The sequence below is a fragment of the Pseudopodoces humilis genome, chromosome 3 (genome assembly GCF_049639895.1).
Source record: "Pseudopodoces humilis isolate 2021_Gansu_Grassland_sample_001 chromosome 3, ASM4963989v1, whole genome shotgun sequence".
NCBI lineage: Eukaryota > Metazoa > Chordata > Aves > Passeriformes > Paridae > Pseudopodoces > Pseudopodoces humilis.
The window spans coordinates 2,171,707-2,197,567 of record NC_142202.1 but is presented as its reverse complement, the minus strand read 5'-3'; the positions used below and the strand labels follow the sequence as shown (position 1 = coordinate 2,197,567).

Genomic DNA, 25,861 nt, shown 5'->3' with positions numbered 1-25,861 from the left:
AGTCTTTCCTGTGTTCCTGCTAATAAAGATTTATCCTCAAGATAAAAGCTCAAGATATGATTTTAAGTGTGAATGTGCTGGTTTGATTTGTGTAAGTTTTGCATTTCACAGTGAAGCTGAACTTCTGCCCATCACAAGGAACATAAACTGGTGGAGTGGGGCTGTTCTGCATCTCTGGCAGCAATGCTGTCCTTGGCCAGCCTCACCTCTGAAAGGGATCCCCAACACCACAATCCCACTTCTCACTTAGCCAAGGCTTGATTCTCTTTTCCACTGTCCCTTAGTGCCAGGGACAGCTTTGGTTTCCTACAGAGCTTTCCATTACCAAGCTCCTGAATTACGTGAGAGAAGTGAGAGAAATTCTGCAAAATGAAGCAAAGAGACTCCTGCCTTTTTTCCTTCTCCACTTTCTCATTTGAACAGCTTAAATGTTATCTGACACCCATTTAAAGTTCCCCCTATTATGCAGAATATTCAGTGAGTACCACAGAATGGTTCTACACAGAAACAGCATGTTTAATCCTATTGGAATAGCGGCTTTTCCATTAGGAAAACTAAATCCAAACACAAATATAATCTAACCGCCAGCCCAGTGATTAGTCCCTTTTCTGCAAAAACTTTACATATGAGGACTAGGAAGTAACACGGGAATGTTTTCCTATTCCAAAGTTGTGTTTGATGTGTCAGACTCCATCTCCCCTTCTGGCAGCCAAAATTTCCCAGGATGGTTCTGCTCACCACTGTCCTGCCTGGTGCTCTCAGGTACAGCTGTGCTTTTGCTGCTTCCCTCTCCCAGCTTGTACCGGAGTCTCCAGGCAGTGCTGGTCAGACTGCTTGAAGCAAAGAATTTTGGATTAATCATAAAGCTACCTTTAAAGTTGCATTTTTTGTGCTCATTAGAAACTGTCCTCATTTAACCAAGTTATTTGTTTATAGGAAAGAAAACCAGGGTGGAATCCCCTCACTAAAATATACCAGAGTGCCAGAGAACAGGAGCACAGGGTGATCACAGATGGACATGGTGCTGTTTTATTTGTACTAAAACTAATTTGTTTATTCATTTTTTTCCTGTACAATTGTAGAGTAAGACTAAAACTATTAATTCAGCCCTTTTATGCACTAAATTAACAATAATATTCAAGGTGAGTTTGTTAATGTAAAACTCCGAACTTAAATAACGAGCGCTATGAAGTTTTCCACTACACAGAGAAGGAAACTGCTGAACACTACCAAGTCTCTACCAGGCAAACAACAGGATGCACAAAGGGAGACAAGAGTTGGGCAATTACAGTCTGGCTTTGCAGCTACACAAACTGCAGTGGTACATAATGCTGGCCAGTAGTACATACAGGCAATCACCTACAAACCTTCAGTGTTCGTGGCAAACAGAGTTTGCATACACATAGCTGAGGCTTTGAGTTTTTGGAACTCTTGTTTTTTGAAAAGCCGATCTTTCCTTCTCAAGCACAGTGACTGTTCCACGGTAACACCAAACCCCTCACCTTTTTTGGGTGCTCAGGCTCCTGACGTGTAGTGTAAAATTGAAGCGGCTTCTCTTCCTCCTGGAACTGCCAGCGTGTTCCCCGGGTGCGGGGCCTGCTCAGGCAGCTGGAGTGGTCCTTGTGCCCTGTGTCCTCCTCCTGCTGCACTGCTTTTGGGGATGGCCTGGGCAAGGGAGCCCGCTGGGGTACAGACAGTAACTCTGTGTGCTGAAAGGAATTCAGGAAGTTCAGAGTTACCCCAGGTTTGCAGGCACCAGGTTTGGGGCAGGCCAGGCACTGCCCTCCTGGCGCTTATGCACTTGGCTACCAGAGACTCAGGTTCCTGTTTGGAATACTGGAAGCCAGCAAGCATCTGCCAGCTCCTGGAGTTTGTGACAGAGCCCTTGGCTCTTTTCCAGCTCTCTTCCTCCTCACCCATCCCAAGAGATGAATGTGGAGCTAATGAACAGGGAGATCTGGGTGCTGCTGCAGTGCCCAATTCCTCACCTGCTGCAGCTCTGCCTGGAGACGCCTCGTGCTCCGTGTACTTGGCTTCCCTTCTCCCAGGAGCTGTGTGCCTGTCACCCCCACATACATTTTGTTTGGACAGGCAGGCTCTTCAGCTTCTGGCTTTTTTCCCTTCTGCTGAGCTGGTTTTGCTGGAGGCTTTGGGAGGCGAACCTGGGGTGCACAGTAAGCATTTATACAGGGGAAAAAAAGCCCAGATTACACACAGAAAAAAAATGATCATCATATATACACCCTTAAACAACTGCATCACTTTCCAAACCGGACTTAGAGCAAAATTTCAAGTTTTCATTTAAAGTCCTAACAATGAAAATAAGTGGGTTTACACCTAAAAATGGCCATACTTCATCCTAATGAAATTACAGGTTGGTATTAATGCAATTATTTTTTAGTCTGATTTATACAAGATCAAGCAAGCAGTAACCTGGCTTTCCACACACTTTGATCCCACATTCCTTTTGCCCCAAGATCAGCACTTTCACTGGAGGGGGAGTAGCTGAAAATTATTTATCCAGGGCCAAAAATGTGGTAAACAAATTTGAGAATTAAAGCAAATAATATTTTATCACCTATCCTTGGTTTGCAATTGGAACCAAGAATTGAGATATAGCCACAGCTACACTTCTTATGCCACCTCAAGATCAGATTCAGATACTATACAGGGAGCAATATCCTGAAATCCATGCAATCCTCTTCACATCATCAAGGGGCTACAGGAGCCTCTGTTCCCAGTGTTCACTGCTCTTCAGAAGGGAATTAACTCCAAATCCCCTCGTTTCCTGTGTACCAAACTGGTACAGGAGGAATCAGACATCAGCTGCAGTCAGATCCTGCTCACAAGCAACAAATGAGGAGGCAGTGCCTTGTTTGCAGTGGCTCCCCATTCTGAGGTTGTCTCTTCAATGGGAGAAGCATTTGGTGGAGTAGAGAGAGGGAAAGGGAATGCTGACATGAAATGAGTCAGGCTGAGGATCACTACAGGCAGTGCCACGAAGAGATGCATTGGGAAGAGCCTGCCTGTCATCCAGCACTGAAACGTTGCATTTTCTGAAAATAGCAACACATTTTGAGAGAGTTCAGTTACCTGCCCTCTCTACTTGTATTTAAGTACTCCTTAAATCCTTTGAATAACCCTAAAATTGCCTTTCTGCAGCTGTTTTGCAGTGAATGTTTAAAGTGGCTCGTGTCAGAACAGGCTGCAGTAATACAGAGGTGATCCTGGTGCTCTCACTGTTCCAACAAGTGAGACACTCGGCATTACAGATTTCCCTGAGAAAGTGCTGACAGATACCAAGATTTAGTAACACCCAGGCATTCCCTCTGATCCTATTCCTGGCCATCAAACCCAATCCCACTGAATCCTGCAGCACAGGAATGGTGATAACTGACACTCCTCAGCCAGGGATTTCCAGGGGGGTGTGACTTGCAAATATCCAGTGCTGCAGCAGCTCCTGCAGCCCGCAAGGCTGGGATCATCTCTTATGCCACAGACTGTCGAGTCTTTGACCAGGCTTAAGAAGGAAATAGATTTACTATTTATTGTCTGGCTCTGAGAAATCAAAGACTCCTGTGAAGCTGAGATCCAGCAGGATCAGTTGGAGATCAGTTAACAGCGACCTGATGCTCCCAAGTCAGTTCACAAAACAGTGCAAACTTAAAAAACCTTCTCAACTGAGTGAGGGCACAGTGGTCATCATCACAGCCACACAGTCCCATCACCAAAACAGTTTTTGGTTTTGTTAAAATAAAATAAAAAAAGGGGGAGGGGGGTAAAATCAGAAAAGTCAATAAAAGTGCTGAAGTAAGTATCTGTAATTACCAAGATCAAAACCCAGTACCTTTTCATTAAACATGAACTTTTGTTCTGCCTTCCACAATACGTAAATAGTGCTGACAATTGGTTTGTGAGGCACTTGCTACAATAAAATCTAATTGTATCATGAGAGAAAGGTGACAATCAGGAGATCATGAAAAAATTACATATTCTCACTGGTGGTTAATTAGCCATGCAAAACCCCCTCAAACAGATATTCTCTTCTATTAGGAATGATTACTATGCAGGCCTACAGATGTCAATACCACAGTCATTCAAATACTTCTTTCCCTACTAATTGAAGGTTGTAAAGCTCTGGTGCCAAGGTTTTGCTTCCAAAGAGCTAATTTATGACTAGAAGGATATTTTATGTCTTCAGTTGCAGCAGCTACAAAACTCAGCAAATCAGAACCATCTGTGCACTGATACTTGAATCACCATTCATCTCGCAGCCTATCAGTCACATTAGTTTGCATCCTGCATTCTTGGCTCACGTACACTTGTGATGGTCCAAAGTTCACCAGGAATATTAAAAATGGATGGGACCCTGACCCTGCCTTATTGCACACGCCCCAGAGCCCCCGCCCGGGGCTGCTGCAAACGGGGACTTTCACAGCAACAACGGGACTGACATTTCCCAGCAAAACTGATAATTACCTCCCTCTCTGCTTAGGGAAGCTGGGCTTTATTAACTTAGAGCACTGGAGGAAAATAGCACAGGAGAGCTGGAAAATCCTGTGCCAGTGCACACTGACAGCCCAGCTAAAGCCACAGGAACATCTCCTCCACACTGGGGCTGCAGGAGGATAAAGGCAAATGACAAAGAACAGCCTAAAAGCAAGAAATGAATTAAATGCTGTCACTAATAAAGGTAACTTTGCTTTTAATCTGGGACGGAGGAAAAGCCTGGCATTCAGGCTTGTCTTCAAGATGTTAGTGAACAAAGTCCTTGACTTCCCCATTATCCTGACAGTAAATCATTCTCCACAGACCTACTGCTTTGAAGTGAGAGCGTGTGGGTCAAAAGGACTCATGGCAGTTCTTCCTCCTTGAGGGTTGACATTCCACTTTTTAGCAAAGCCAGGGGAAACAGGAATTAACAAACATGGTGTATTTAAGGCAGAAGAACTGCTGTGTCAGTCTCATTTTGAGAGCTTTAACTATTTCCTCCTCTCCAAGAGGGAGGGCAGCAGGCAGGAGCTGTCAGAAATAATGCCAGAGCTGTCTCACTCACTCTGGACGCCTTAGCAGCGCAGTGATTCCGTGTGCACGCTGCTCCTGCGGAAAATTCCAGAGGGCCGTCGTAGCGCATCCCGCTTGACTCCAGGCCATCCAGCAGGATTTTCTTCAGCACTTGATACTTGGGCTTCTCAGCATAAGCTAAGCCAGAAACAGAGGCCAGAAACTTGGCTATTTCACCTGTAGAGCAGATTTGACTTGTGAATTTCACTGAGTGTAACCCCAGAAGTTCAGAAAGGATCTCGTTCCAACACGGATGCCAATCCTCCGCTGCCAAACGAGACAACACTATTTCAGCTCAAGGCACCCTCAAAACACAGAACTGACAATGTCTTGTCTTTTTGGGAGGAGAAAAGGAAAAGACAGACTTGGATAAACAAGCCAGACTTGAAGTGCTCCATCTCGTTATGTTCATGCACTGATTCCCATAGCACTGATAGCTATCCAAGGATACAAATTAAAATATTTCATCAGCAAGTATTGATAGTTCTGTGTATAAGAGAAAAGTCTTTGCTAGATCACAATATCCCTTTAAATATTAATTACTCTGAACAGTATTATTTTAATCTGCATAAATACTGTACTGGGAATGCTTGGGAAAAACACAATTTTTTTTTTTACTTCAAATACTACTATTGTTTTTCTGATTGCATCCCAAAACAGTCCAACAGCAGCAACATTTTTCCATCAAGTGGTTCAAAACACAGGGAAACCACCGAATGGGCAGAAATAATGCTACTAGGAAAAACATATGGGGGGTTCAAACTTTTCTTTCAGCTGAAGACCCAAGTGTATCCTAAAACTGGAGTACTACACCAGATATTAGCATCTGGTCAAATCCCAGCAGGAAAGATTTATTAAATATGTATACACATCATGAATAATTTTCACCTAATACACAGTGCGTTCCAATAATTCCAATACAAAAGTGCTAGGAAAATAAGGGGATAAATCAAAAATAGATACTGACCTTTGGTGTTTTCCCTGGGTTACTTTAGTATTTCAGGGAAGGAAAGAAACAAGACAAGACAAACTGTGCACCCATTTGCTTTTTCAAACTGTGAGCAATAAACCTTTGGTAGACAGTTGCTTACTATTTCCATACTAACAGCTACTTCTGTTTCCAAGATAGTCACTGTTTCCCAACACCTCGGATTACGTATGGCCAAGACCCCTTACGTCACTCCACGGGACACATCACAGACTGAACAAGATTCTTTTTCTTCAAAGACTTTGTTCAATTTCTGGGTTACTTTCACTTCTGTTCTGCTCCCCCCAGAGTCAGACATTGAACTGTGTTTAGCAAGAGGCTGAAGAGCCATAGGGTACAGGTGCAAGTACACTTACTGCAGCTGCTTCCAGGAGAATCCCACCTCAGCACTGAATCTGGGAGCTCATCCATAAGTCTGAAACAACACCAGAGTGCAACAGTTTAACGCACTTTTGGAGCAGGTGATTCCTCATTTGGGATGTAGGAAGACAGCAAGTCTCAGTTCCAAAGGGAGTGGACCTCCAGGATAGCTAATGATTCACAGGACTGCTTTTAAACCCAGATCTCCCCTCACCAGCTCCATTTTTAACTCTTTGCACACTGCTGCTTTCACCTAAAACTGCACTTTTTCTCTTTGCACATATTTTAAGCTTTCTAGAAGGAAAAAACAAAAGCCCTTTGAGTGAAATGGCTTGTTCTGATTTCAGATTGATGATTCCCATTTCTGTTTTGCAATTTAGGTTCTGCTCTACCTTCCCATCATTTAGCATCAGGTCCCCTCTGCCATGGAGCACATGGCCCCAACCTAAGTTACACCCAGGCAGGGCAGGGCCACAAGGGGACAGGGAGGTGACATCACCTAAAATCCCACACGCCTTGTAAACTGTAGGGCCACAGGTGGAATTCCTGTCTGTCCTGAAACAGGAACAAAAAGAAGCTTGGCATCGATTCCTAAAAACAGAAATAACACCAGCCCTCATCTTGGGCAGTCCAGCATCCACAGGAACCTGAAAATGAAGATAGATAAGAGGGAGAACCTGGGCAAGATACATATTTCCAGTAATGCAATTCTTTAGAGTAAGAAGATGTTTCTACTAAGTAGAAGCTGTGTAATTTTCTGTGCATTTCCTTGAAGTCTCCTTTCGCTCAGCATCCTGTAAGGCGAGCCATCCAAGGGTTAACGGCAAGGGGAGACTCAGTGGAGCAGCTTGATTGATTAAATTGATTTCCCATTGAATTCTATAAGTGTTACCTTGCAGGGGGCTGTGTAATGACCAGAACTTCTAAAGGAGAAGTATTAACCATAGCAGAGGGTGTGAACATTCCCAGCTGCACTGGGCCCCGTGCGCAGGCTGCAGCCCCCATTCCCCGTGCCGGGAGCTGCGTGCTGATTCCAGGGATGAGCCAGCCCTGCTGGGCACCTCTGGTGTGACCTGCCCTACTTGAAAGTTTTCTGCCTCCTGCTATTGGGATGTTACACTTGGGGAACTCCTCTGCTACAGGTACCACGTGCAATTAACGCCCTCCAGTCCCAGCTGGGAGGGCAGAGGAAGAAAACACTGATCCACTGTTGCTCCAGTGAGCTCCAAGTCACACTGGGAAAAAGGAAAGATTTCCACCAAGCTCCTTAGTGTTTTGGTATTTAATTGTTTGTAATGGTAGTAGGCTTATATAACATTAAAAACCTACAGAAAAACATCTAAAAACAAGTATCATATAGAAAGTTAAATAAATTGAGTGCACATGTGGAAAAACCTCCAAGAGATGTTTGTACTACGGTCTCTACAAAGCACCCGTGAAGTTTAATAGAACCACACAACAACCTTCTGTATGTGCACTAAGGCCTGTGCTAATTTACAAATGTTTTCTTGGAAAAAAAATAGAGTATTGGAAAAATACACAGCAGACAGAATGCCTGTGTACTGTGCACTGGAATCCATCCTCTCCTCACAGCAGCACAGACATAAACATGCAAGGGAGGGTAGACATGCACATAAAGTTGCCATTTTAACTGCTTCCAACATCTCTCTTAATTAAGGAAAATTGTTTTAGCTTTCTCCTAAGGTGCTGTTCTGCAGCATGGAAAGCTGTGTTTCCCAGAGCTGGGAGGCGGTGAGGATGCTGCAGGGCTCCAGGCCGGTGTGTCCCTGTTGGGGGGGGTTTGCTCTTACTTTGTTTTTGCAGTCTGGACAGCTACAGGGTCCTTGAGGTTCTGCTCCCAGGGCAGCTTCCCACACATCCACTGCAGCATGCAGTAGCCAAGGATTTCAAGGTCACCTCGTCTGGATGGGGCTGAAATGTGGGAAAGGGGGAAGGGGAAAGAGTCAAAAAAAATACAATTAAGAATAGGAACCTCTTCTTAGGAAATAGAAAAGACTTTGATTGAGCTGGTGCTGATGAAATATGAAGAAGCCAAATAGGCAAAGTGTTTTGTTTGTTCAGCTGTATTAGACCTGAACCGCCCCGACGTTTGGCCACAGGCCACAGACAGGCACTGACTTGTTCCTGCTCAAGTGAGGGTCAGCTTCCTCACCTCCTCCAACTCCATCCTTCCTCAGTCTGGCCTGTCACATGGACTTGATCCCCATGGCCTCTGACATGATCCAGACAGCCCATAACTGAGTACCAACACTTTCTCAAAGAGCCAAGCAGTAAAACAAAGAAATAAATGTCTGCTGCTAAATTGCTAACACATGTTCCAGGAAGTCCATGGGGTCCACATTGGTCATGCAGGGACTCTGTGAGAGCAGACTAAACACTGATGGCCTTTCCTGTTCTCCCGCGGAGCCGTTTGAACTCGGATGCTGGGACAAAACTGCCATCTAGTGTGCGCTGACTCCCTGAGCCTGCTCCCGGCTGCAGAGCTCTGCACTGCCCAAAATACACTCACTGCTCCGCAAAGTCCTGGGTGAACTTCCCACTGCTGCTTCCAAAGAGGATTCCAAAGCATTTCAGGAACAACTCTGCACACCAGGCAGACACAAATACAGGAGACTAAATTAAATCAAAAATTAACCCCATCCCCAAGCATCATCTACGCAGAGAAACTGAAGTTAATCGATAGATTGGCTTTTCCTAGAGAAAAAGTGCAATACCAACAGAATTGCTCGTGCTTGCTGCTACCCAGAGGAAACCAAACTTGCTAAAAATGAACAAGCAGGAGCGCAGCAGGATTTCTTTGACTTGCAGCCTACAGTTTGCACGTCAAGACCACATGGAATCTGCAAAACCAGAAACTGCTTGTCGTGATTAAAGACAGACAGATGTAGAAGTTAAATGTATGCTTTTCCAAAATGAATTTGTGCTTTCCAAGAAGGAAAAAGAGGAGTTCAGACTTGTTTGGTACTTTTTATCTGGTGTAAAGGCCAGTAGCTGAGCACTGTGCTGTTAATCCAGCTGTAAACAGATATCATATTTTATGGGCCTTCATTAAATAAATTCCAGAAAGTCACTCGGTGAACTTATCTTTTAATTTAAGAAGTCATCTGCTAAGAGCCACGGTGCCAACACATCATAACTGTTCCTTGTTCCTGTACACACATTGCTGCAAAAGCAGCAGATTAGTTTTTATACATTCCCTATCCTAACTGCTGTTAGGCTCGGGATTATTAAAGGCCCCTGGATCCAACACCGCTGTGCTGTCCCTTGGGCGTCGTTTATTTTCTGCCCTGGATTCAGCAATGTCCTAATGCAAGACTTGGCTCCCATATTAAAATAAAAACACAATCTCTACCACTTGCTGTTCTGTAGTGATTTCTCTGGCCATAAATCTCCTGTAACTGTGGAACAATTCCATTCACACACATGTGTTCACGACTCCTTTTTCCATTATGGCAATTCCAGATTAGATCCGTATAAGCCAGCGTTTTTGACTGCAGATCCTCTAATTTTCACAATGCCTTTCTGGCACCTGTTTGTGTGAGAGAGGCTACAGAAAGCAGCCTTTTGAAAGAAATTGTCAGAATTCCAAAGGACAGCTTTTTTTCCATGGGGGGGATTCATTGATGTGCATCTATAAACAACAGCAAACCAATCAGATTTCGGAGGTTACCCCAAGAGGAGTAATTTTCTGACAGAACAGTCCCAGAGACTAAAGTTTCTTCACAGTTTGGCCATGACTAATGACCTTCCCTCTCACCTGCAGCTCCTGGGACAAAGCCATGACAAACCAAGCGCCTTGGCTGACACCTGCCCAAAGCCACAGCAGGCACAGGGACACAAAGGTACGTGGAGCTGAACATCCCTGCCCAGCAGCAACAGGAAATGTTTCACAGGAGACCTCACTCCCCTATCCCTCCATCTCCCAGGCCACCACAAATACAGACATCACATGGGGTTTTTGTAGAACCACATGAAAAACATCAGCATTCGATTCTTTAGCTGTACTTGCTTATTTCTCTCTGCTCTGTATAAGCTAAATCCCTCAACCTTTTAAATCATTTAGATTCTTGTTAAAAAGCAATTGATTAATCTTTAACGAGTTAGTATTATCTATGGACAATGGGGTTATTAGATTTTCACGTCAAATAGAGCACTAATAGATAAATTTCAATGATATGTTTACTTGCAAAAATAAATCTGCTCACACAATTGAAGATTACAGGAATTCTTGATAAACATCAATGGAGAGAAATCAATCTGCCTTCACTTTAAATATGACAGCCAGGTGAAAATAAAACAATTCTGCTTGATAACTTGTCACAGTTACAAGAGTGTACATTCCAACCAGTACTTATTTAAATCAAATTCTTACTTCTCTGCTAAAAAAATTGCTGGGTTTTTGTTTGGGTTTTTTTTCTCTTTTTTAATAGAGGTTTGATTTCTGCTTTTCTACTCACAGGATGTTTTTACTATTATTTTAGTCTCATATGAAGTCGTATTTAATGGGAACATACTAGTGGTATCTTATTTCACAATGTCTTTACAGTTTAATTTTTTTAATTTACAGATTTAAGGCCTGATTCTATTCTCAGTCCTACCAAGATAAATCAGGAACAACTCAACTGAAGTTGATGAACTCACAACCACATCTACAAAATCAGGGTTTTAAATATACCACAAAAATACTCAACACGCAGGCACAGGGTCCAATAACTCAGAATAACAATTCACCTTGGAAGAAAATAGATTAGGTATCTCTGTACACTGAATTTGGCAGCTATCTTCACTCTAATTTATATTCAGATTATTATTTCTAAATAGATCAGAGATATCATAGCAGCCACAATGTGCTCTCAAAACTCCACTGCTCCCAAGAACTCCTCTGAAACAGAAGTAAAAATGGAAGGCTTCTCTACGGCCTCTGTTTAGCTGATTTTCTCCAGCCTTTTGTAAAGATCAAAAAGTGACAGATGAAACATTCTCTTATTTTTAATTAGCACTGCTACATGATAATTTCTCTATTAGTGATTTTCTGTATTAGAAGCTTTTGATAAACAGGATCATTTTGGTTGCTCACATTGCATGGATGTGCAGCGGCACCTCCAATTCTCACTGGCATTACAGAACATGAATTTATGGTAACTCACAAGCAAGCAGAGCTCACACCACAGCCAATAATGCAAAAGCCCATAAAGGAAAGGAGAGTTAACATGACCATGGTGAAATACAATCATGATAAAAATGTATCATCACAAACTCAAGGCTGAGATGATTAAAAAGCAGACAAATACAAGACTTGCCAAAAATCACTGCCTCTATTAGGGGTAGGAGAAATGGAAAGACAAAAAAAAACCCCCAAAAAGCAGATAATGAAGTATTCCTTCCCCTAGGGCCTAGTCAGTCTGAGGAGCTCCCTGCAGCAGGATAATGACCAGTGGAATAGTGGGTGGGTCCACAGAAGAGGTTAGAGAAGTCCATCAAATTAAAGATTTGTTTTAGTTCTTGGAGGCCATTCCACAGAGTTATCCAGCCTCAGACGGGGCAAACAGCAGCCAGGAACCATCTCTGCTCTCCTCATGGCTCAAGCACTCCCTGACAGTAACCACCACCACGGATTGCTGGAAGGAAAAATCCATGGCACCATCACAGCTGGAGCACAGCTCTTCCAGAGAGCCCAGCCTGTGACATGGCAGAGAGGGACATCCTGTGCCAGCCACGCTCTCTCTCCTAAACTGGGATCCTACAGAGACACACTTGATGGGTTCACAGGCATGGAATGCACAGCAGAGCTGCCAGGAGGGAATCACCAGGACTGGTGGAATGGCATGTGCTGAAAGAAAGGGGTTGGGGTCCTGCTCTGGGAGTGGGGAGAAGTTTATGGAATGGGAAAGCTGGAAGGTGCAAGGGAATGTCACCACAGATCTGGGTGGGAGATCCCACACTGGTGGGAGGAGATGCCGGTACCTGGTCAGAAGCAAAAGGTTCCAAGCTTGCAGTAAGGACATGAGGCAGTGGAGAGGGGACAGGAAGTTTTACTCTTCTTTCACATCTGTGTGGCAGAAAAAAAGAATCACAAAGGTAAGGGCCTGACAAGTAGGGGTGGACAAGCAGCTGAGATTCACTACCTTTCTGAATTGCTGGTTTAGAGAACAACAGCCAAAATTAAACAGCCAATTCCCAGGCACAGTCCTCAGATGCGACAAAGTTGTAAATGCTTCTCATCTTATTTTTGCTGCTTCTGAACATTCCTGGCAGCTTCCAGAGGTGGCTGTAGAAGCCTATCCAATCTTTTCCTAGCTAGTGACTCCTCTTTCACTTACAACCACCTCCTGCTCCCTCCTCGGCAGCGCACACATTTCTAATCCAACTCTCAGGAACTAAACCATCTTTTTATTTATTTCCCACTGCAAAGTTCCACCCATTTTTTGCCAGACTGGTTATATTTTCCTTTTATTATTTAGGATTTACAGTTTGTCCTGTACACAGTCTTTGGGAAACACATATCAAACTGCAGCAGATCAATAATTCATTTGACCGACAAAAAAAAAAAAAAAAAAAAGAAGAAAAATCCTGCAGGCTCCCTCTGAATCCTAACTATGCATGGACAGATGCCAAATCAACCTCTTGATCCAGAGCCACTCAGAGCTCTGTTCTCTGGGAGCAGGCTCCCAAAGAATGTGTTTCCAGGCATAGGTGTTTATATTCCTGCACATCCTTTTGCACAAAATGAACCCTGCACATATTTTAGTCAGTAGAACAGGAAAAATGGCCAAGCACTGAGCTGGGTTTTTAACAGCACAGAGCAGCTCTGCTGGAGCAGAGGGGAAAACCAGCACATGGGCTGCAGGGCTTGCCCTGCCAGCAGCCCAAGGCTGGCACTGCCCTGGACAAACGCAGTGTCCCAGTGCTGAGACAGAGCACACATCACAACAACCGTGTGGGAGGGGCACAGAGAAGCCTCTCCAAAGTTCCCATTCCTGTGGGAAGCAGCTTTTACTACTGCAGATGTAGCTATCAGTCCTGCACAGACTTCAGTGGGGTCTCTACTGATGGAAGAGATGGCAACACCGCTCAGAGTTACTGTGTAACGTTGGGAGAAGGGAGAGGACTCAGTCTGGAATCCATGGCAAACACAAATATATGCTGGAGGGAATCAGCATAGACACTTCATACTCTTATGTTCATCAATGATAGCAAATTAAAACTGGGCATACACACTCAATGCACAGGACTGGAGTATTTAAAAGAACCTCAATATGTTAAGTGCAGTAAATCTCCAGAGGAATTAGGTATTGACTGCATGCTTCTGTGAGGAGAAAATCTACAAAAATCCATAGGAGTCATTGATCCAAATATTACTTTTTAACACTAACTATGTAACAATTTTTTAAATGTACACTGAGTACAGATATAATTCTCCTTAATTATCAATCAACAAACCAAAATGCAATACTGTTTATACAGGCTGGTCTTTAAAAATGAATACAGTAAGTACACTCCAGTGCGACGCTAAAACCAACAACGCAGCTATGCCCTGAAAAATCTGCAACAGAATAAAAAGGGTTTCAATTTCAAATACCCACATTGGGATCCTGCCACAGATCCAGGAATGCTGAAGGTGTGGGATGGATCCTGTGGCAGAGGCCAGGCTGGGCCCTACTTGGTTCCAGGAGAGCTCCAAACACAGCTCAAGGATGCAGCTGCCATGGGAACAGCACATCCCACTTGGCCTTAGCAGAGGCTGTCAGAAGAACACAGACCAATCCCACCACCCCAAAGTGCTTCCCTGCAGTGGCCACTGGTGGGGACCTTTCTGGATCTCAGTGGACTGCACAGCTCTACACCAGGTGAGTTCCACAGAGATCCTGGGGAATAACCCAGCACACAGCTGGGTTAAACTCTCCATTCAGCCACAGAAACTCTGCTGTTGACTTAATTTACTGGGAAGGGAATGCATTTAACTGGCTCTGCAAGGAGGGTATCAGCTCCAAGCCATTGCCAAGAGGCACTTTTGAAAGCTAAAATTCCTAATTTTGTTAAAGCTTCAGCATGTCCCTCAAATCACTGCATGCATTCAGTAGCTGCTTCATGAGCAAGTCAGAATGTTCTCATCTGTCCAGCTCAGCATGGCCACTGATGCTGTTCAGGGGGGATGAGATATTTATGTTGCTACACACACACACACAGGAAATGCCCTCTGGAAAGGATGTTATTTCTATAAAATAACACTTAACAATTAGAATGATATTCCTGGAGCATTGAAATAACAAAGTACTCTGAAAAGCTGGGTGACACCAGAACGAAGGCTGTCTCTGCACCTTCCATTTGCCAGCAGTCCTTAAAGACTTTTCAGAACACCCCACCTCACTTTGTACAGGAAACTGTGCCGAGACTCCACCACGAGTGGGGAATCCAGGAGGCTGCTGAGCAAAGAAGCCCTTTGCCCCAGCAGCTGCAAGTCTTTCAGCATCCTGGGACATCTCTGTGCTTCTCAGCCTCACACCAAGAGAGCAGGGAAAGCCACTGCTGTGTTCTGCCAGTTGAACGTGTGCAATCTCCAACACAAGTCGCTGCAGATGCAGATTTTCACTGCACTGCTGAGAGCTCTGCTGCAAACGGGAAACGCTGGCAGTTTGACCTTAATGGATTTAGGCTGTTTGTCGTGGTTTAACCCCAGCCACCGATTAAAGTAGCACATGGCCATTTACCCCCTGCCCCTCCCTGGAGGGACAGGAAAGAGAATCAGGGAAAAAAGTTAAAGTCTATGGATTGAGATAACAACAGCTTAATAAGTGAAATAAAATTTAAAAAATAATAATGAAAAGCAAGGTAAAGAAGGGAACAAACCCCTTGACAGGTAAGTGATGCTCAACAGAGCTGCTCAGCACCACGTGAGCAGTGATCAGCCCCTCCCAGCCAACCCCCCCAGTTTATCCTGTCCCTGTTATCCGAGGGGATGGAATATCCCTCTGGCCAGGTCAGCTGTCCTGGCCACGCTCCCTCACAGCTCCTTGTGCAGCTCCTCACTGCCAGGGCACGGGAACTCAGCAGTCCGTGACTGAAGGTGAGCCCTGCTCAGCAACAACTGAAACATCCCAGTGCTGTCAGTGTCATCCTCACCCAAAATCCAAACTGCAGCCTGCACCAGCCACTGGGATGGAAATTAACTCTGTCCCAGACAAAAGCAGGACACCATCAGAAGGCCAGAGCTGGCATTCCATGTGAAGAGTTTGGATGCTCTGCAACATACCAGATCCTACATCATGTTCTGCAGTCTCTTCCAGCAGGAGCACCAGAAAAATCTGAGGATTTTTTGTTTCCAGCTATCAAGCAAACACTTTTCAAGTGTAAGAGGGGTGTAAGCTCCCTCAAACTATCTTTCTGAATATTTCGTTTTATGGAGTCCTCTGGTTTTAACCAATTCCATCATGATTTTAGCTCTTTGAGGAGGTTATCTAAGACACTGATTGCAAAGTTTACCCCATGCTTTCTCTACACACCTTTTGTCACACAAGTCTGTAAAATTTCCTTGCACTTTCAAATAAAATGAATTAATATCCATCCACAAACACTACCAAACTGGCTGCTGTAACTACCCAACAGCCAAATCCCAAATATTCCAGCTTCCACCTACTCTTCAAAGAGCATCCACATCAAACACCAGCACACAGCCACACCACTCATGCTACCAGGCAAAGCAGGCAGAGCCAGGTCTCCAGAAAACACCCTGCATGCTTGGGAAGGCCAGAAGAGTCCAAAACAGATGCTCTCCTCACCACAAAATATTTTCTAACAGGTGAAACAGTGCAGTTGTCTTAGAAGGAAATACTTGCCAGTCTTATTTTATTTTTCCTAATGACCAGAGTTAAATGACTGCAGGTTTTAACAGCTCCGGCAAATTATCAAGACCCTCTACATTACATGGTCAATGGTCCTTTTAATAGAAAAAGCAATAATATACAGTTGTTTGTGCCAACTAAAACTCGTTAGAAAGTATTAGTTTAAGGTAACAGTTCAGCAGCTATTAACAAGCACAAATTCCTGCAGTTCTCACTCGTGGCACTGATGCTCACCAAGCTGGCAGCAGCAAACCATCCCTCCTGCTTGAGATGATCTTGGGGGCCAAGGAGGGGAAAGGGGAAAGAAAAGTTAACAAAAACACTCTTTTGTAGCAAGAGTCAAAGTTTTTCAATAATCACCATTTTTTTCACTAGCATAACATTAGAATTGACTTTTTGTCTTGCTGACATAGCAACTAAGAAAGTTGTGTTGCATTGACCATATTGATTGTGAACAATGCAGCCATCAGTGGGACTTTACACCATATATTTTCAATATTGACCTCCCAGTCCCTTTTCCATGGCTCTATGGGTCTGCTATTGGATTTGGACTGCAGTGTAATAAACAGCTAAGGTTTAATTAATGGTAAATGAATACAAGACATAGGTTATGACTTTAACTAATTAGGGAATTGTTGAATTAAGTCTGCCTTGGAATGCAAGGCAGTACAATCAATATCCAATAAAAGGACTATGTATGTAATTTACCTGCAAATGTGTTTCCAATACCATCAAAGTGAGTTTAAATAAGTAAGATATATGAAAGGCTACTGGAAAAAGATTTCAAAAAGTTAACACTTTATGGCTTCAGAAAAGGTTTTTCTCCTTGCAGAAGCAATGTCATCTTGAAATACCCTCCCACAACACAGATGGTGACACTCAGACACAGCTCTCCCTAAAGGACAGTGCAGACTCCAAACCCTTTTCCTTGACAACGCAGCATTAGCAAATCCTGCCTCTGCAGGGTACAGCAAGCACAAACCAGTGCTCCCAACATGAACCAATTAAGTTTGATGTTGAGCTCTTCTCAGGGCTGTCCTGGGCTGCTCCAGTGCTGTGTGTGCAGAGCCTCTCTCTCAGGGTCCCTCCTGCTGCCCCTTCCCCCAGCCCTGGGGAAGCATTGCCAGGCACACGAGGAGGTCACCACACCAGGGGCTGAGCAATCCCCAACACTGCTTCTCCTGTGTACAGCAGCTCTCACAGCCTGATTACTCATTCTATAATCACTCATCTGAAATAAAAAAAGAGAAACCTACCTACTCCCTTGTGGGCATCTATGCTGGTAAACTCTATTGTCCCATTATGGCCCTTCCTAGGATTTTCCTGATACTGTTTGTGGTTCCCATTGGGACAATATCTGTAGGAAAGTCCATAATCTGCAAGATAAACCTGGAAGACATGAACAGACAAATGAATAATGCTTTTGTCCTTTGAAAGTATAACCTTTATAATTAAGTCTTAAGAAACTGATAGGTTAAGGACAGCCTTAGATCTAAATTTTATTAAACCAAATGGTGCCTCAGGATAAAATATGTACAACTGGGGGCTATAACAGCTGCCCTCCCCATTTAAATCCTTCCACTACTATACTCTTATCTTATTTCAGAGTCGAGCAGGATTTCAGTCATTTTATTTTGTTCCTGAGCTCTCTGCTCTCCAGGTGGGCATCCAGACATCATAAACTGCAATATGCCTTTTATGCAGCCTCACGTTGCTTATGGGACCCCTTCTTTCCCTGACTTAAGCAGGCACACACATCCCCCTGTTTGGATTTTCCAGCAGCTCTTCCAATGCAACTCTACTGTGCAGCTTCAAAGCCAGAGGAAGAGGCAGCAGCTTCCCCCAGCTGGACTGTACAAGGGGCTCCAGTGCCCCAGTGGCCACAGGGCTGCTATCCCACCCTTTGGAATGCCACTGTCACCGAGTTCCTACATAAACTACAAAAAGCGTAGGCTAAAGCAAAGCAGAGCAAACCAGCCCTCTCCAAATCAGAAAGCCACCCCAGTAAACCCCTCCTGAATTTAGAATGAATTTTAAAAAGACACAGAACCAAACTGTGGTTTCCCAGTTACTCTAAAGCAAATACATGGAGTTCAAACAATGTAAGAAAAAAAAAGGAATCGGGCCCAAATTTTACTACACTGCAGTAGTGCCACATTCACCATTCCATCCACAGATTTCTGGGGCAAAAGCTGAAAATCATCTGCAAGCCCAGAGATCACTTCTACTAAATTTTATTATATGATAAAGAAAAACATCTTATTCGAAGCTTAGTTTAGTTTCCTCTTTAGTTACAAAACTGTTTATTCTAAAAGAGTCTAAAATAAACTTTTCTGGCACTCACTTGTTATTTAATTATGTCACTCCTGGTAAAGGCAAAACCAACCAACCAAAAAAGCCTCAAGAAAACTTAACGCATTACTTTGTAGCACATTCTGTTGAACTACTCATTCCTATTTGTGCTCCAGGCAGCTTCAAATCCTGGGATTGCTGGTCTCTTGGTTTTACTGTTTCTGCTGCAGGATCTGAGCTTATCTGGAGCGTGTAAGCCAGGCTGCAGCGCTCACTTCCTGCAGGGGGGTGGCTTTTAAGATTATCGATGATGTTTCCTACCTGACAGCCCAGCCAAACTGGGAGACAAGATTAAAGACCAGAGGCAGGGATGCCTCCAAAATCTGGGACAGGGCATCAGCTTGGTTGGGCTGACTGATTTGATTTCCTCCTGCATCCCTTCTCCAGAGTATTCCTGATGCTCTGGTGCTGCCCCCTAACTGAGCCCACAGTCAGAGAACTCACTCAAACTACCCTAAATACCAAGTTCTGTGTGTCTTCTGCATCCTTTGTGGGCTGGGAAGGAGAGAGGAGCCTAGCAGGTGCATTCTTCCCAGATTCAGTGGTGTGCTTTGGATTTTACTTGACCACAGGTTTCTGACATGGACAGGAAGATAAAATACCTTTAAAAATTAAGGCTATGCCTTACATGAAAATAAGATTTCAACTGTTTGGAAAGAAAACACACCCACAGTACTTCTGGCAGCTCTCTGGTTTGGGCTGGGCATGCCAGCTGATGTGATAGAGACTCCCATGTGACAGCCCAGCCTCAGTGATCTTTCAAACTATACCAACAGCAGGCCACCCAGAAAGCAGCCACAAATATTTGCTAGTCAAACCTGAAGTATGTAAAAGTACCCCCACTTATCCTATCACAGTAACTATGTACTTTTTTACTTTTAAGGCAGCCCCATTAACGCAGCACATTTTTAACCAATGGATTTGTTTAAAATACCTTCAGTAGCTGTATCAGCAGGGCAGTTTTCAATTTATACTGAAAACCCTCTAGAAGTGAGAAGTAACTTTAAGTAATCCTGCACTGACTGGTGATGGAAATAAAGAAGCCACTCACATGTAGGGTGATCCTGCCATCTGATCACAGCAGTTCTCCTCACAAGTTGGCCATGAGTGTACCAGCTCAGCTTCTTTCTAGCTGGGCCATTTGTCACTTCCATAATTTTCACATCAGATTTTTCCACAAACATGGCAGCCTCTCAAGGCAAAGCCTTTTGGCCACCAACAAAAATCAATCCCCTTCAGCTTGTACAAAACCAGCAAGGCACTGTTACAACCTTGCCACAATCATTATCAGAATGACTGTGTTATTTTAAATTACCATTAATTTCATTTCATCAATTCTCATTATAACCCTTTCATCATTAAAAAGATATACAGTTCTTTATAGCCCGTTGTCACTTTTTGATAATGTAATACTGCATGCCCTTCCAAATTTGCTCAGAACATGGTAGAGGTAGCTCATTTAGAGTTTATAGTTGTTGTGGATTTTTTAAGGGTATAGGGAAGGGGAAAAGCAGATGAGCATTAAAAAATACTGAGAAAAATTACAGCAGTTTTAGTATGTGTTTCAATATCATAAATATTTTTTACCTGCATGCTTTTTTTGGGAACAAAAAGCAAATAAGAGCAAAAAAAGAACAAAACAGAGCAGAGCAATCAAGACTAACAAGACACTGGAATAAGAAAAGATCCCATGGATGCTGAAGGTGCAGAAAGGACATAAGCCCACAACAGCTGGGTTTAGCTGTGGTACACTGCACACTCCTTCCCACTCACTTACTTATTTTAACTCCTGTTTTTGTTCAGTTTTCTCTTCTTTACACATCCCAATCTGCACCAGGCTCTGCAGTGCTTAGCATGGTCTGTTATTAATGGATTTTTGTTACAAACCATGAGGCAGATTTCTAAAGTCTTCACCTTTAATTTCATGCATGCATAAATGTGCCCATCTTGGTCAAGTGAATTATCACAGGCTCAAATAATTATTTGTGAGCACAAGCAGCCAGCCACAGTTTCAGCCATCCTCTGCCCTTTTTGTGCATGACTCCCTCACAGTGCTTGGTGTCTGAAGTGCTAAATGTCTGCTAAACATACACAATTCTTACAGCTTGTACACTTGATGATATTTAATTGCACTGAGATGGGTAGTTATGAGCCTGGCCCTTTGGATTCTTGTGGTATTCCCTTCATCCTGAAGGACAGAGCAGGAGATTTATTGCTGGAAGGATGAAGTACAGTGATTTTCTCTGTGTTTCCATTCCTAGGTTTACGTCATGCCTGTAAATAATTAAGTAGATGCCAACTCATAAGAGGCAGATTGGTTGCTAATGGCCAGAGCTGTCAGGTTCAGCTGGACATTGGACTACAAAAAGGGTAAAGGCAGACTGAGGCTGATTTTGGGACAGGAAGTATGAAGTTTGTGATTAGGACAGAAAGAGCACCTTTCATAAACAAAAGCAGGTTACCAATGGAGAGATGGGCAGGGGCACAGGGCATCTCTGCCCTGAAGGAGAACAGAAAAGATTTGAATTTTTCTCAATTCACCCACACTTTAGTCTGTCCCAGTGGGCTGAAAAGCAGGAATCACAACAATTCACCTCACAATGAAAAACAGCTTGAAGTCACAATTGCTTTCATGCAACTTTTTCCCATAAGATCAATGCATGATTTCTGTATCTTCTGAAACAATTTTGTATTCTTCTATCTCTGATAATCAAGTCAGAGTTCTATAATGTAACTGTCTTGTCTAAGAAACACTTAAAATCAAGAGTGAGGTGCACATGCAATTAAAATTTAAAGCTTTTAAACCCAAGCAGACTTGAACCTGCAACAGTGCAACATGTCTGCCTCTAAAACCCATGGGGAAAAAAATGCTACAAGGTGATTGTCTGCAAGAGGTGCTCTCCCAAACCTTATTTATTTAAAATGCAGATTTTAAGCACTTGTTTGATGACTAGTTAATAGTATCATCATTTAAATGATATTAATGGATTGGAATTTCTTTCAGTCCCTATCAATGCTGCTTATTCTGCTTTATCATACAGTTAGGCCCATGCACCAAATTATCTTTAACTCTCCACAGCCCTGAGACTGTGCTCCACCTGTAATTTATAGGTCTGATGACTTCAGGTATCCTTTGAGGCCTCTGTGAGATTCATGGGCTGTGCATTCCCCTCAGTCCATCACTGCTGCTTTGTCGGTCCCTGTGCAGGTCTGTGCTCAGAACCACTGACTGCAGAATTGATCCTGTGACCTGTAACTCGGGGAATGGCCTCGCTGCCTCCTGCCGAGCACATCTGCAGCTCTTTGAGGTCACTCCATTGGGAGCCTCTCCCCATTTCTAACCATCATTTGGAGGTCACACAGTGACAGCACCTTTACTTTATTTGTAGGGGATAGCAGTATGGATTTCACACGCCCTTTCAGAAAGGGGACTCTTATTTATTTGCTATTGTCTAAATTCACCAGGTTAAATTACAGAAGAGAGAGAGAAACCAGCAGCAGAAACACAGGAAAACTGCATTTTTTCTGTAATTTAGTAACTGTTGATGTGTATTCTTACATACTAATTTGTCACTGACTTTCTGTAGTTGCAAAAAAGATAAAGTTTAGTATAAAGGTACACCTGTTTTTTTGAACAGAGATTTATCTCTCTTTACCAAAACAAATTACAGAGTTATATTTTGAATAGAGGTATATATTATTTTTAAGAGATGAGTTTTTGGTTTCTTTTATAAACAAGGTTCTTTAATTCTGGAACACTTTTAATATATTTTCTCTTAAAATCCTAGATCATAAAGAGAAAGAACCCACTGGCATTAAATTCTTGGAAAACCTCACCACAGAAATCGTTAGGTCAGACAGGTCATTTTATTATGCCAACTCCCACTGGAGCTACAGAAGCCCCTGGGCTTGTATTTCTGAGTTGGAGTTTGCCACAGGCTAGATGCTCTCACTCCTTATTTATGAGAGTAGGTTGATCATTTTACCTTTTAAAAAAAATCAAAACCAAGACCAAGACAATTGAACTATTCACTGTGTTGGCAGAAAGGCAGCACAAACACTTCACACATACAGGAATGAAAGTTTAATTCACACCATAGAAATGCAAGCAAATATTAGAAATTCTCCCCGTTAACCCTTCTGAACTAGAATGGGAACTTTTAAAAATGTTTTCTAGAATAATTTTAGTGGAAGAGAAAATTTGGTGCAACAAAATTCTACAGCAAACCTCCCAGCAGTGATATACACTTTGTACATGTTGAGTTAGGAGCTACTCAAACTGGAGCATCTACTGATTTCTTTTATTTAATAAACCCTAGAAAATAAAACCTCTGTCCAGTAACTCACAAGTACCTTATTTTTAACCTGTCAACAAATTTACTATCATTAAAGCAAATTACAAGTACAGCACAATCTTCATACAAATAACACATGAAACAAATCAGAAAATCACCCAGCAACTTGCCCAATTCCAAGTCAGCTCCAAGCCTTAACATTTTATGATTACCCTAAGTGGACACTTCCAAAGTGATTGCATGTGAAAAACAGCAGCATTTCTTACTGTCATAAAAAATATGCACACAATAGCCAAGACAAAAGAAAAGTCATTTGAGTTATGCTAATGGTTGCAGATCATTTTGGCTCTAAAGAGCCTCCTCCTCTGGATTCAGCAGAACACCATAAATTGTGATTATGCACTGGCTGCTCCCCCTGTATAAACCCAGGGTTGTCTGAAACAGCCATGCTGCTTTTCAAATGATATCTTTCAGAAAGCTGACAAGTTAAATTTGACTCAGCTATTTAACTTGATGCTTTTAAAAAGAGCAGATATACTTGAATGTTTCACCTCCAATGGCAGGGAGCTGCTTTGTAAGATCTGTTTCTTTATCACAGCAGCAGAGAAACCAAAATTAAAAGAAGTATTGCTTACAGCTAATTATATTTAAGTGAAGTTGGAGATGTCCTTTTTTCCTAAATGATTTTTTTCCAATTAAAAAAGCATACTTAGATTTTATTACCTGAAGAAAAAAAAAAATACATCAGAGCACGTGGAATATGACAGGACCACAGGGTATTTTTTTAAAACATTTCACCCAAAGACTTCCATTTCAAGGCTGGCTTTAGAGTATTGGAGAATAGCAATTTTAATCCTACTTACCTGTTCTATCCACTACAACAAGCAGGACAGGAGAGTTAGGGCATGGAAACAATTCATGGCAATATTAGAAATCTAGAACTTCCAAGCATTAAAGTACAATGGGCTACATCTTTAATCTCTACTAATACCCTTTAATTGGTATAACCTAGAGCAGCAATTAGTTTATCCTTTCATTTATCCTCTTCATTAGTTTACCCATCTATAGCAGAATCCCAGTCAGCAGAACACAGAGGGAACCAAGCACAGATTTGTCCTGCTTCTTTCTCAGTCCCCAAGCTCCACAGAGCCACTCTCAGATCTGTTGTGAGGGGATGTGAATGTTCATGCATAAACTCCTTTTAATATGTGACTTGTGGAAGAAAACATTTGCAAAACTTAAAACTTTCCAATGGTTATAAACAGCAGAGTAAAAGTGTAGATAAGTAAACACGCTCACCTCGTGTGGATTGCTGTAGCCCAGAAGAAGATTTGCTGCTTTAATGTCCCCATGTACATACTCATTTTCATGTATGTATTCCAAAGTATCCAACTAGGAAAGAGTTTAGAACAGAGGAGAGAACATCATCATCTTCTCCACTCTACCCCTAACCCTGCCAGCAAATATTTCTCACTTAGCCAGGGGAACCAAGGGCTTTACAGACTGAACTGACAAATTTGGCTTGGACTAATGATGGCAAAGCATAAACAAGCCATACTTTGCCTGAGATATCCCTGTGTAACAGCTTCTAAATCCCACAGCAAGAATGAAACCAGTACTGAAACACCAGAGGAGATGCTGAGAACACCAAGCCGTTAGAAAGTTCTCCATCAGTTCTAAAAGTCTGGCATATATTTGATCCAGACCAGCATTTCATGTCCCAGCCCACTGCATCAACACCTTCAGCTCCTTACTGAGGCACAATAGCTCTAATTATTATCAAAAAACACATTTGTGCTTGGCAGCTCATACAAAGGACAACCCAATCCTGACTTTTGGAGAGCACAAAGAGCGTTACAAGTTTATCAGTTATGTGACTGTGAAATCCCTTCAGTTTTTAAAACAATATTATCATTTAGGTTAAAAGGATGCTTCGGAGGCATCCAGTCTAAGAGTTCCTCTTCTCTGACTTCAGACCAATGACCCTGCTCCATTTTCCATTCATCTCTGCTCAGCAATAGCAACATTTCACAGTGTTTCACAACACAAATCATGTTACAAAGGAGCACACATGTAACTTTCTGTTGGAATGTGTGAGTCTACAGCCATTTGGAAGCAAAACGAGTATCTGCAGACTGGCCAAACCCTGGCCTGTGTGATCAGCGTGTTCAGCAAACACACTGAAAATTTGGCATTCAGGCATGCAATTGTGAACTTTGACAAATATGGATGTCTAATACAATACCCTTCAGACACTGAAAAAAAAATCAATACATGTTGAAACATGAGAATAGGCTTACACATCTCAGTCTAGACACACAAGTTGAAGTGGATGGTCTGTGTTTTAACCTATTAGAAAAAAAAATTGGTTTGACCAAATCTCAGTCTGTAGGGGAGTCTTGATTTTCTACCGAATACCTTTTTTTTTTTCCTAAAATAACCCAGAGAAGTAAGAAAATACATAACATTTACACATTTAATTCTAAACTCAGCAGCCACCTAAAGGAACTGTATTAGCAAGGTAATTCTCTAGCTGAACTCAGCAAATTTGAGACACAGCAATTTCCTGTCTCTCTGTGCATACCAGTCGTGCCCCAAGTTGCAGAACAATCTCCTTCTTAAACCTGCTTCCACAATCTTCAAAGATTCTTTGAAGGTCTTGTCCCAGTCTCTCCATGACCATGAACCTGTAGCTATCAGGAAATATGGAAAAGGGAGGAATCCTTTAAGACATGGCTGCAAGTTTGTGTCAGATTGAAAGGATTAAATCTCCATATTTGAAAATGGGTTGTCAGTCAAATTGAGATTTATTTACCATTTATGTCATTACCTTTTTCCCTTGTACTCAGCCAGGCCTGATCCCCAAAACACTGGAATTCCTAAACATCTTATTTTTTTGAGATTCATCCATTTTCTTACTGTAATAATAATAAGAACATAAC

At 42.7% G+C, this 25,861-nt stretch overlaps 1 protein-coding gene across 6 annotated transcripts in view; it reads right to left on the bottom strand.

Moving 5' to 3' along the window:
* VRK2 (VRK serine/threonine kinase 2) overlaps positions 1-25,861 on the bottom strand; it is a 39,014-nt gene that overhangs the window by 523 nt on the left and 12,630 nt on the right. For 4 of the 6 annotated variants that reach the window (XM_088052912.1, XM_088052910.1, XM_088052911.1 and 1 more), the window contains 9 exons: positions 25,750-25,837; positions 25,504-25,612; positions 24,219-24,311; positions 17,529-17,661; positions 8,224-8,344; positions 6,409-6,467; positions 5,057-5,241; positions 1,989-2,162; positions 1,503-1,709 (listed from right to left, as the gene is read on the bottom strand). In XM_088052912.1, the coding sequence (XP_087909038.1) occupies positions 1,503-1,709; positions 1,989-2,162; positions 5,057-5,241; positions 6,409-6,467; positions 8,224-8,344; positions 17,529-17,661; positions 24,219-24,311; positions 25,504-25,612; positions 25,750-25,837 (1,169 nt within the window). Of the gene's footprint in view, positions 1-738; positions 834-1,502; positions 1,710-1,988; positions 2,163-5,056; positions 5,242-6,408; positions 6,468-8,223; positions 8,345-17,528; positions 17,662-24,218; positions 24,312-25,503; positions 25,613-25,749; positions 25,838-25,861 lie in introns of all 6 variants that reach the window. The other 2 variants (XM_088052913.1, XM_088052914.1) reach the window with 2 other exon arrangements.